This window comes from Podarcis melisellensis (genome assembly GCF_964234715.1).
Source record: "Podarcis melisellensis genome assembly, chromosome: 10".
NCBI lineage: Eukaryota > Metazoa > Chordata > Lepidosauria > Squamata > Lacertidae > Podarcis > Podarcis melisellensis.
Window position 1 is genome coordinate 5,919,522 of NC_138542.1, and position 12,465 is coordinate 5,931,986.

The 12,465-nt window shown below is 40.4% G+C and overlaps 1 protein-coding gene across 6 annotated transcripts in view; it reads right to left on the reverse strand.

The window, feature by feature from the left end:
* Positions 1-7,153: 7,153 nt before the first annotated feature.
* PHTF2 (putative homeodomain transcription factor 2) overlaps positions 7,154-12,465 on the reverse strand; it is a 69,005-nt gene continuing 63,693 nt past the window's right edge. For all 6 annotated transcript variants that reach the window (XM_081927706.1, XM_081927707.1, XM_081927702.1 and 3 more), the window contains 2 exons: positions 11,842-11,967; positions 7,154-10,029 (listed from right to left, as the gene is read on the reverse strand). In XM_081927706.1, coding sequence (XP_081783832.1) covers positions 10,009-10,029; positions 11,842-11,967 — 147 coding nt within the window. In that variant the 3' untranslated portion in view covers positions 7,154-10,008. The remainder of the gene's footprint in view (positions 10,030-11,841; positions 11,968-12,465) is intronic.

Below are 12,465 nucleotides of genomic sequence, written 5' to 3' on the forward strand. Positions count from 1 at the left end.
CTCAGTTCTAGGATCCCAACAGTAAAGCAAAATTTTAGCTACACAGCCATAGCTGAAATTATGCACTGAAACCCGCTCCCCCACTTGAAACCTATTTGGCGGTGAATGAATCATACCCAATTTCCTGTAATACCAGGGGGCATGGAGATCTGATCCAGTTACAGAGGTGGGAAAGTTTAATATTCAAAAAGAGGCAAGAATAGTAAGGAGCAATTTTGTACCCGATCCCTCCAAAGTTAAGTCCTTTGAAATCTCATTGGTTTCAGAATAAAGTAGTGCTGTTACTTCCCTTGATTGGAACACTGTGCTTCTGTTGATGCAGCCTAGAATTGCATTAGGCTTTTTTTGGTTTTTTCCTGCTGCTGCTGCTGCTGCTGTACTGCACTATTGATGCACATTAAGCTTGTGGTCTAAGACACCTAAATCCTTTTCACATGCACTACTGGCAAGTCAGATATCCGGGCCCCCCATCCTATATTTGTGTATCTAGTCATTCCTGCCTAAGTGTAGAACCTTCCATTTGTCCTTGTTGAATTTCCTTTTGTTAGTACTTTAATCCGTTGATGTCATACGGAATCCAAATTCTGTGGATCCCACCCAGTTTGGTGTCATCTGTAGATTTGATGAGCATCCTCTCTATTCCTTCATCAAAGTCATTTACTCATTTTCTTCCTTCTGCAACTCTCCAGACATGTTCTCTCCTTCAAGCAGGATGGCCACGAACACATCACCAAAGGATCTGCTTCAAAGTTGCATTTTCTAATTTATAGGTAAAGATGCAAATTTAGATGCAACTTCAGGGCTTCTGCCGGAACTCCCCCAAGCGTGCTGCTGGTTTGCACCCCCCCTTCCTGTCTTAGTGAGCACAGTGGTCCCATTGTGAGGTGGGTGCCGTTGCTCTGCCCCCCCCCAGTGATGCCACTGCTGCCCTCACCATAGTGGGTAAGACTCTGACCAGCTGACCCACGTGTTTGCTCAAGTCAGATGCAGGTGTCACTAGGTGTTGGTGGATCTGCCTTCCTATGGTACTTTATTATTAAAACCAGTTCCCTAGCAGGTGAAGGACTGGCAAGGAGAAAATACCCCTATGTGGTCAGCTGCAGAAGAAGTAAACCAGGCTTTAGGCTCGTTTTAACGTGCATCAAAATTAACAGAAATATGAAAAGCACCTTGTGAAACTTTTGGTCTTCCTGCAGGACTACAGCTCCTGTCAGCCTCAACAAGTCCAGCCAGAGGTCATGGATGATGGAAGTTGTAGTCCATACCCTCCGGGAGGGTGTGTTTCCTCATCCCTGTTATAACAATATAGGCAACCAGCTGGCATTGCTATAAAACTCAGGAAATAAAATCTCTTTGCTTCCCCCCCCCCTTCTAAATCCCATATTTAAATCTTCTGTGCCTGAAGAGCACTCCCTTTCCACTTTCCCTAAGATGACCCCCTCAGATGTAGGATTAATCTTCAAATGGGAAGTTCACCATAGGGTCAACTCTTACAGCGGTGGGCTTTGCAGATTAGACATGCTGGCGTGAACAAAGGAGAGGGATAAGAGCAGACCAGCCCTGGTGCTGCCGTGATCCGCTGAGCAGGGCCAAGCCAATGAATAGCTGCTGGGCTTAGGCTCAAAGTATTGCCTTTGCTGTAGAACATTATATCTCTGTTGATTTTCAACCAACATGCTTCCCCTAGCTGGAATTTCATCCAGTTGCTAGATGAACTGGAGGAGATATAACTGTCCTCTATCATAGGGAAGAGGGTATTTTTATACCCTCCTTAAATTATATTCCCACGGTGGAAAATAATGAGAATAAATTGGTTAAGAGTAAAGCTGCACACAAACACACAAAGCAGCATAAAGCAGACAGCAGGACGTTCCATTTAAAAAGCTTGGGAACATGAAAAGGCTTTCACCTGGCACCCAAAGGATAACAAGATAGATGCCATGTGACTCTCTCTGGGTAAAGCATTCCACAGCTGAGGAAGCACCACCATGAAAATCCTCTCTCTGATAACCAGCCAGCTCACCTCAGATGGGAGAGATGCCTGCAGGAAGCCACTCATTGAAGCTTTTAATGCACATACAAAAACTGATGGCCCTTAAACTATTCTCATCCTAAGCTGTCAAGAGTTTGAAAGCTCAAGACAAGCACTTTGAATTGGGCCTAGAAATTGACTGACAGAATATTACCAAAATGCCCAGGCTAGCAATCACATTCTGGACTAAATGCAGTTTCTGAGCAGCCTTCAAAGATAGCCCCATGTCTATGGCACTACCATAGTCTTAAACTGAAGGTTAACCAGAGCATGAATAACTGTGGCCAGGCTATCTCTGTCTAGGTAGGGTCAGGGTTCATGTACCAGATTAAGCTCACAGAAGTCACTCCACTCATAGATACGACTTGAGTTTCTAATGAGAAAGGTGAATCAGTACAGACTCTTAAATGGTGAGCATCTTCCTTGGCTGCCTTTTACGTGGTGAAGACCACTCTCTTGGGCAGATTAACAATAGCTACAATAACGCCCTCTTGTCTTAACTGAGTTTCAGTTTATTAGGCCTCTGCCACTGCAGCTAGGCACTGAGTGGACATTTAATTCATCTCAATTTCAAGGAAAGAACATTTTCATCTGCCTGTTGAGAACATTTTACCCCATTGGAAAGATGGTTTGAGATTTACTGCATGTACAGTCATAAAAGAAAATGTTATGAAAATGATGTATAGATGGTATGTAACACCTGTGAAGCTAGCAAAAATGTATAAGACAAGTAACAAATGTTGGAAATGTAAGGAAAAAGAAGGAACTTTTTTTATATGTGGTGGGAATGTAAGAAGGTAAAATGCTTTTGGGAGATGATTTATAATGAAGAAAATGTTGAAATATACATTTGCTAAGAAACCAGAAGCATTCTTACTAGGCATTACAAGTAATGAGATAAATAAGAAAGAAAAGAAGTTATTTTTATATGCAATGACAGCAGAAATGTCTGCAGTGGCCCAGAAATGGAAACAAGAGGAGCTACCTACGATAGAAGAATGGAGAACCAAAATGATGGACTATGCAGAACTGGATAGAATGACAGGAAGGATCCGGAATCGACGAGACGAGATCAAAGATTTATAGAAGATTGGGAAAAATTTATTCAATATTTGCAAAAACTGAGTGATAATCAGATTACGTTTGTAAGTTTTAAGGAAGCTCTGTGATGGGAAAATGTGAAAATAAGTTTAAAAAAGGAACGGAAGTTAACAGTATTAACAATAATGGGTAGAAATGTGGAAAAAGTAATAAAGTGAAGGAATTGCAGACAGATTGAGGGAAGTAAAAAAAGAGAAGCAAGATGTAATCAAGATGTGTGGAATGTATAATTTTGTTTTTGTATTTGAAAACCAATAATAATATAATATAAAAAGAGAACATTTCACCCCAAACTTCCAGATGACCTCATGCAGCAGTGTTATGCTGTTAAAGAAGACGTGACACCAGTGGGACCCCTCAGCAAAAGTAGGCCAAGGTGTCAAACAGGAGTCTTCCCGAACAGCCCGGCATTTCTGAAGTCATAAATTTCAGGAAACAGTCATCCAAGTAGAAATAAAACCACTGTAGCACAGTGCGTCATCTCCATGCCAGTTGGCTCAGAAGACCATGACTGATGAAAAGCTGCCAAGAACAGGAATCAACAGGCTCATAATTCTCATCCTCCTCCTGACATAAGGGCAAACCAAAGCAGTGCCAAAACCCCAGCTGAAGTCCCTGTAGAAATTCAGTCCCATCCAGGCATGGCTGAAGTCATAAAACCACCCTTGTATCAGTATGGAAACAAGCATTGCTATAGCCCAATAAGAGTTTGGAATTTCATCAGAAACAAGTTCATTGGCGGGAGGGCCCTGGCTGAAGGTCAGGGTGGGTAGTGAATAGATTCGGCAGCTGAAGAGTGAGGAGCCAACCCAGCTGTTAAAATCAGTTGAAGCAAAGAGCTGGTCTGAGACGGTCTGAAGAAGAGGAGTGCTAGATTCCAGAAGGAGCCTTTAGGAGAGCTGAGGCCAAAGAGATAGCAGAGCTGGTTGCAGTAGAGATGAGAAAACTCGTTCTGGACCAAATGGTGAAGACCCCAGAAAGGCTGAAAGGTACCTAAAAGGAAATGTGAACCCTGATCACAGGGAAGGACTTTTTACATCTTACCTTCAAGCAAACATAACAAGTTTTAAAGCATTTTATTTTACTTCCAATGAACAATCTATGAGCTGCTTTGTCCCCTGCCTAGATCCAGCTACCATGTGTGTGATAGGTAGGGTTGCCATATTTCAAACAGTGTTGTTGAGCTTTCTTGCCATTTTTATTTTTCTTTTGTTTCGCCCAAAGTTGTTGCAAAATCGGAAACAAATTGCCGTTTTTGAGCTTTTTTTTTGAAAACTGGAAGAAACAGCACTTCCAACATGGGCTGAAATACATCTGGATTTTACCACACATTTGCCCAATTTCCGCCCAGACGATGCTGCTGACTGCAATATTCTAGATATGTCTTGGAAATTCCAGACATATGGCAACCCTAGACAGGTAAAAGGGTTGATGAAGATATTGAAATGAATGGAGACAGCAAAGAAATAAAAATAAATGTAAGTTGGCAACTTGTAAGATAAGAACATACCAGGGCTGTGGCAAAAGGCGATTGTAAAAGGTGTAGCCTTCCTCCACAAGGTTAGCTTGCAGATTGGCTGGTTTCCCAGGTCGGGCATCTGATTTGATTCCAAAAGCTGCCCATCTATGCAATGATGCCTCCCTGAACGTACTCCCTCCCTCGTGAATTGAATGTGTGGTAGAAGGATTTGGCAAGTCCATTTGCTGCCTAAAACTCAACTGGAGCCTCTGCAAACCCTAGGTGCATAGCTTTGCACCGGGCCCCATTTTGTAATCACACATTGTGAGATGGAATAGTGGCAGAGTCTTTCGAAGACGAAGAACACCGTGGAGTGGGTATCAAGTTAGAATGAATTGATTGGACTAGAAGCCTCATTTAAACTCAGGATTTAACCTGGATTTTGTTCTGCTAAGAACTGTAACCTTTAGGAGTGGCAGAGAGGTGGTTTAACAGCATAGTTCTGTGCCTAGCAACTACCCCTTCAAAGAAGTTTGTTTTGGTTTACAGATGATATCTGCAATGTACATTGAGGGACATCACCCATTTCAAAGAAGAAAGACTGGTGTTGTTCAAAAATGCCTCTTGGCAGTAGAGTGTGGATTAATCAGGAACCGATTGCTGATGGTGACTTTTAGTGGTAAGGGAGAAGAGTTGGTTCAGATCCTATAAAAGCTCTGTGTGGCCGTCAGTTTGAGCTTACACAGAAAAGCAGCCATTTGGGCTTTTAAGATGACTTCCATCCCATTTGGCTGCACTTTCAGAAAAAAAAACAGAAAAGAGATTCATTTAATTCATGATCATGTCTTCGGGGCTTAGGGTTTAGGACTATGATTGTGCTAGAATGAAAGTAACCTCATAAATAACTTTCATTAACAGATAGATTAAGCTCATTTGGGAGCTGTTAGTAAATAATGACTTCTAAGGACTGAACAAGCATAAAAGGAGACTGCAGCTGCTAAACAAAAAAATATTTACATTAGGTCAAATGAGATGCAACAAGGGAACAGTTTGGCCATTGTTTGTTAAAACACTGAAAATAAATACACCATTTTTATTTTTTCTAAAGGGAGGGCAAATCCTTTTAGGAATATTTAAAGGTCTTTTTGCACCTAGTTAATACCTCACATTCAGAGGAATTTGAGACTGAAATTAAACAGTGCTTTGGTTGTTTTCTTTATGAATTGTGGTGCCTCAGAAGTGATTTCCAACATTCTCCCGCTGTGGATACAAACTGCAGGCAAGGATTGGTAGTAGCTGGCAAGATCATTCACCATTCCTCAGTGAAAAGCAGTCAAAGAATCCCAGCTTCCCCCAGCAATCAGAAAAACATAGTCCTGTTGCTCTAATATTAGGTTCTCACACCAAATAGCAGTCAGTGATGTTTCTGCCCAAAAGCTAGCAAAGAAGCACTCATCTCCCCTCTCCCCTTTTAAACAGAACGTATGCAATTCATTGGATTATTCATGCCTTATCTTTACTTTGGCAAGCCAGCTTCCACGACTCTGGTTGTTATGCCTGCAATAAATAATAAAGTGCCAAATAATTTTAATATAGGAAGGTGCAATATATGAAATAGCCTCAAGTCTGTAAAGCTGCAAAGATATGCAGACTCTTGGAAACTAATTATGTAGAAAAAAACAGTACTTATGTGTTCCACTTCAAAAATGTGAAAGTTGCACTCAAAATGATTATTACAGGCCATTTTTCTGGGGCTGAGAGGTTGGTGCAGGTCTGCTCAGTTTCATGAATGACCGGCCTTCTATTGTTCCGAGGGGAAAGACCTATTGTTCCACCTCCACACTGCCTCCTGTGCTCTGCATTCAGTCCCAACTCCTGTGACAGCATTCGAAAGCATTCAGTCCCAACTCCTGCATCATACTTTTCAACCTAGCTGCCAAGCGGCACTTTCATCTGATTTCCTGTTGGAACAGGGCCATTAAAGACAGCATCGGTTCCTTCCACTTATAGATCAGGCAGCTGTTATTACCTGATATGGGGATGGCGACATGCCAGTCTTCACATGCCAGGATATATACACCCACTTTATAACTTACGCTATTCTTGCGCTTTCTTGTGATAAGCTACACCTGCACTGCATAAGAAACTAACTTCTCGTCCTGCAGTTATATAGGTGTTTACCCAGAAATGCAACAATGCTCAACTCAGCTTACACCCAGGTAAATGTAAACAGGATTACAACTTTAAAGGTTAGTATTTTATTTTAGTTTATTATCTTTATTACTTTAATGGTGTTTACTTTTTCAATATTTAATACTTCACTTTTCTAATTAGGACCCTCAAGGTAGATTAGACTATCCCAATTAATAAGCCTTCTTCCTGCCAAAACTAGGCATTGAAATATGAGCAAAGCTTTACATAATAAAAAAGATGTGCTGAATTAATGTCTTTGTTCTCCTCCTCCTCCAACTGAATTGTACTGAAATTGTATTTATCTTACTACTTTATGCTTCCTGTAAGGCCCCTGCTAATTTTGTTACAATAAAAACGCAGTCCAATGCTTTGTTTAATACCATCAGCCACAGAATGTTTTATTCCAAGCCTGATCATGCTGTCTATTACAAACATGTGTCAGAAACAGTTTGCACACTAGATCTGCCACTTTTTAGCTCACCTCTATTTTTCCAAATAAGGGATGTAAAACACACTTAGCATTTCACTTGCATGATTGATGTACAAAATGGCAACCATTTAAAACATACCTGTTTTTATTGTGAGGTACTTTTCATATTTGCAAATCCTCATTTCTAGGTTTTCTCATGCTGTCCGAATTAGTGCAACAATCTAGCATACTGCTAGTTGCTGAGGTATAGTGTAGTTACAATCAAACTTCTTTGCAGTCAAATTGCCACTCCTCTTTAACAAGATCATAGTCAACATTTAAGTGTCTAAAAACATTTCAATTCTTAAAACAACTTTTTAATTGAAAGGGGGGGAGAGTGGCAGACTGTGGAAACAGAGTCATTCTTTACCCCTACACAACTCAAACTGTTCCTTTTTTATTAAAATGTATTCTGTGCAAAATTTAGTTCTGTGCAGGCCTGTACCGTACTGGGGGGGGGGGGGAGAATATAAAACAGGCAATTCCTAAACAACAATCCCAACATCAGACAACATAGAGGAAGAACAATAGATCACAGAACCTAAGTTTTGTACATTATGAACTAGACATAGCATGTTCTTAAAGCTCCAGTAATACATTCCTTGGGGGTGAAAAACCCAACAATAACAGAATGCACTTTGGTCATTATTAACATTATTAAAACATTAGTACAGAAACAAATAAAATATAAAATGTTTGTGCTGCTTTATATATAAAAATACCTTATACCACACAAGTATATATTGCAATAATTCTGGAATTGGGAGTTTTGGAAGGTTTCATTATTATTTTATTCAGATCAACTACATTATTTTCTATTGTTTATGCATTCCAATAGACATTTTTTTGAAAAAACAAGCACAATGAACACAATATCCAGTTCAGAATATTATATGTATGTTCAACATGATAGCATTGTCCCTTTTGACATGATGTTTTGAATCACACTTCGTAGCTCAAATTGACGGCTCTATAAAATTTTCAGCTAAGCCTTATTGAAAGGTAAATGGAGAGACTGTCAACAGAGTGAACCAATAGCTCTACAGATGCCCTTACCTTCATCCGGAATCCTGTGTGCTCCAATACATACACTGAGCATGGGGATTATTCATCCACTTAAGGGAGAGGCTGCTTGGTGTAAATCTATATATATTTGTGCGTGTGCAGTTGGCCTCTCCACTGAAGAGGATGGGACAATCCCAGAGGTCTCAGGTAGGCACACAGCATCTGAGGCAGCAGCACTTTGCTAGATCACAGTGGCTCAGTTACAGGTGTCATCAGTGTTCAAACTGAGCACTTCCACTTCCTAATTTAATTAGTTACTTGATGCTAAAGAGAACGCCGGCTAATGTTATCTGTAAAGTGCAGTCCTATATGAAGCCCTAGTGATGTCAGTGGGGCTTATTCCAGGGGGGTATACAGAATTGCAGCCTACGTCTTTTGGAAATTTAATAAAAAAGAGATACAACATGGTCATGATCTGGCATCAGTCCTAAAAGCATCCCACTGAAATCACTGCAGGTTGCACACTTACCTGGAAGTAAACCCAATGAACATTCCAACTTACTTCTGAGTAAACAGCAAGCTAAGCCAGAGTGTTTAAGTTCAGTGGGATTTACTCCAAAGCACATATGGATAAAATTATAGCCCAATTTTGCAATTCAAGAGGATTAAATTGAATAATCAGGGCTCACTTCTAAACAGGATTAAGACTGAGTTCTGAAAATTACGATTTCAAAAGTTGCTTATCTTACAATTTTTTATATTCCCTGTGTGGTATAAGTCACATATACTACAGTGTACTATGGGAGAGCATTCCTACATAATATCTTGCAAATGTAACACTATTGCACCATAGTCCACCATAATATATTCTATTTAGTATATATAAAGATCACTATTTAAGTAACAATAAAAGTGCACATATTGAGCGGCACAGTTAGAACTGTGCAAACAGCCCAGTGTCTCAAATAAATACTATAGCTAATTTTTATCAAAATATCTTACAGCACAGTAACAGTTTACAGTTATTGCTCCAATAAAAATGTTATCAAAGAGCACTTGTTGACCTGCTATGTAATACCTTAGTAATCTTCAACAATGCTTAAAACTTCAGATCAATATATTTAGGATCCTGGAATCACTTCAGTAAGAAACGTGCTGGCTCTAGCATTTATATATATCTCTATATAAAAATGTAGTTAACCTGGCCTACTGCATTGTAATTACAGTAAATGTCACTTTCTACTGTAACCAACAATATGCTGGTGCTCTGATACTACCCCTGAAAGGAAGGTACAAGATAAAATGTTTAAAACATTTTATAGTACATGTTCAATAAAGTGACTTCAGCATGACATTGATGTAACATGAAATTCTGAAGTATAAAAGCCTAGCATTAGGGCTTCACCTTTAACAACAGATGAAGCAAATTTGAGCGATTTAGTGTGACCAATTGCCAGGATCTCAAGTATCTGGATATCCATTTTTTACCCTCTCAATAACCAAAGCATATTAATGTTTCAAAATGAAATACAATGTCAGCTAAAATAAAATTTACAAAAATGAAAAGGTAAAATAAATATTAAGATTGCACAAGACAGTCAGATGTAAACACTTCAACTTTGCAAATGATAATCCATGTAGAGATCGAAACTTCTGAAATAAAGAATCAGCAACTGCTTTGAGGCAGCTTAGTCGATCAGTTCTCTTCTCCAGAGGATTGTGTCCATTTTCCTTTTTTTTGGAAAAATGTCAGGATTTGATCTTCCAGAGCTGAAGATTAAAGCAGCAGAAAACATATTTAGAAATAAGATGAACTGCAGGTTTTGGTTTTATGCTGTGCTTAGCTTGTCAATAAGATAGTGTGTGTGTGTGTGTGTGTGTGTGTGTGTGTGTGTGTGTTTATTATGTTTATATACTAGCTTTTCCTCCAGGGAACACAAGGGGGTGTGCACGATTCACCTCTCCCCCATTTGAATTTCACAACAACCCTGTGAGGTAGGTTAGGCTGTGAAACAGTGACTGGTTCAAGGTCACCCAGTGAACTTAATGGCTGAGTGTGGATTCAACCTCTGGTCTTCCAAGTCCTAGTCCAATACAGTGGTGCCCCGCAAGACGAACGCCTCGCAAGACGAAAAACCCGCTAGACGAAAGGGTTTTCCATTTTGGAGGCGCTTCGTAAAACGAATTCCCCTATGGGGTTGCTTCGCAAGACGAAAAAAATCTTGCATCCCCCCGCGGTTTCCCCCCGCTTTTTCCGCCCTTTTCTTAAGCCGCTAAGCCGCTTATCAGCTGTTCCGCTGATAAGCCGCTTAACAGCTGATCGCTGGAAGCCGCTTGACAGCTGTAGCGCTAATCCGCTAAGCTGTCAATGGGCTTGCTTCGCTAGACGAAAAAACCGCTAGACGAAGAGAATCGCGGAACGGATTCTTTTCGTCTTGCGAGGCACCACTGTACTCTAAACACCTACACCCACACTGGCTCTCAGTATTTAAGTGATCTGCTAACATGTGGAAGAAAGCTATGGCTAAAAAATGTCAAAAGGTAATCAACCACAAAATACAGTATATCTCTCTGACACACACACACACACACACACAGAGAGAGAGAGAGAGAGAGATAGAGAGAGATCTTATATTGAGTCAGAGCATTGATCGTCTACTATGATTGGTAGTAGCTCTCTATGTAAGGCAACCTTTTAGGCTCTGTGCATCAGATCCTTAACACCATCTGTACTGCAAGTCAAATTTGACACAAATGATGTCATGCTTTGAAGTCCCCAAGTCAGGACTTCAAAGCTCAATCTTAGCACAGCTAATGTGGGGGATTGTCAGCTTTCTCATATACCAGAATCAACCTTCCACCATCCCCGAAGCAAGGCAAGCAGGGCAAAGCAGAGGTTGAAATGAGAGCAGTGGGCTGATGGGAGGGAGAAACCAGCTCTTTTGCCCACTGCTGCTCTTGACGCACACATAGCCAAAACAAGTTGCCTTCTCCTTCCCTCAAGAACTGGGGGGGGGGGGAGAACAGGGGTTCTCCACACCTGGTCTAAGTCCTTAAGCTGGTCTTTCCCATCTGTGCTATCCATTTCCTTTCAATGAAGATCGCCTACCTAAAAAGCATGTGCTCTGCCACTGATGAATGCTCCTTCCCTCAACTGTTCACAATAGTATGCCATTGTACAAAACTCTGAAGCAACTCATGTCATTATGAACAAGGAATGCTCTACTGTAGAGGTTTTTTAATGGGTTGCCCCAAGGAAAGATTAACTTTAATTAAAAAAAAAAAGAAAATAGGCTGATGCAATGATTCCACAAACCAGCAGAAACAATGACATTTGCTATTTTTAGCAATTGCTATTTTAGTTATTCTGGTTTTCAGGCAAATACACGAATGCAAATATTTAAGAAGTTCCCAAAATGTGTAATATGTTTGCCTGTTTTATATAACACAACTGACTCAAAGAGAAAACAAGTACTATTGATAGGAATGAATCAATTACATTAAACAATGGATTTCTTTTTTAAAAAAAACACCAGCCAAAATTACTAATTAAGGCAGAAATAGTGAAAAAACATTTAATACCTTTAGATTAAATCCAAGCAAGTCACTGATAACACCAGAAACAGCAGACAGAATGACAACTTGAGTGATGTTATAAAGCAGAGGATTCATTGTCAATCCATATAACCTGAAGGGGCTGTCCAGTTCCTAGGAATGAGAAATATATTAATAAAATTTATTATTATTATTATTATTGCCCCGCCCATCTGGTTAAGTTTCCCTAGCCACTCTGGGCGGCTCCCAATTGAGTGTTAAAAACAATACAGCATTAAATATTAAAAACTTCCCTAAATAGGGCTGCCTTCAGATGTCTTTTAAAAATAAGATAGCTGCTTATTTCCTTGACATCTGATGGGAGGGCATTCCACAGGGTGGGCGCTACTACCAAGAAGGCCCTCTGTTTGGTTCCCTGTAACTTGGCTTCTCGCAGGGAGGGAACCGCCAGAAGGCCCTCGGCGCTGGACCTCAGTGTGGTGAAGACACTCATTCAGGTATACAGGACCGAGGCGGTTTAGGGCTTTCAAGGTCAGCACCAACACTTTGAATTGTGCTCGAAAACGTACTGAGAGCCAATGCAGATCTCTCAGGACCATGTGGTCCCGGCAGCCGCTCCCAGTCACCAGTCTAGCTGCCGCATTCTGGATT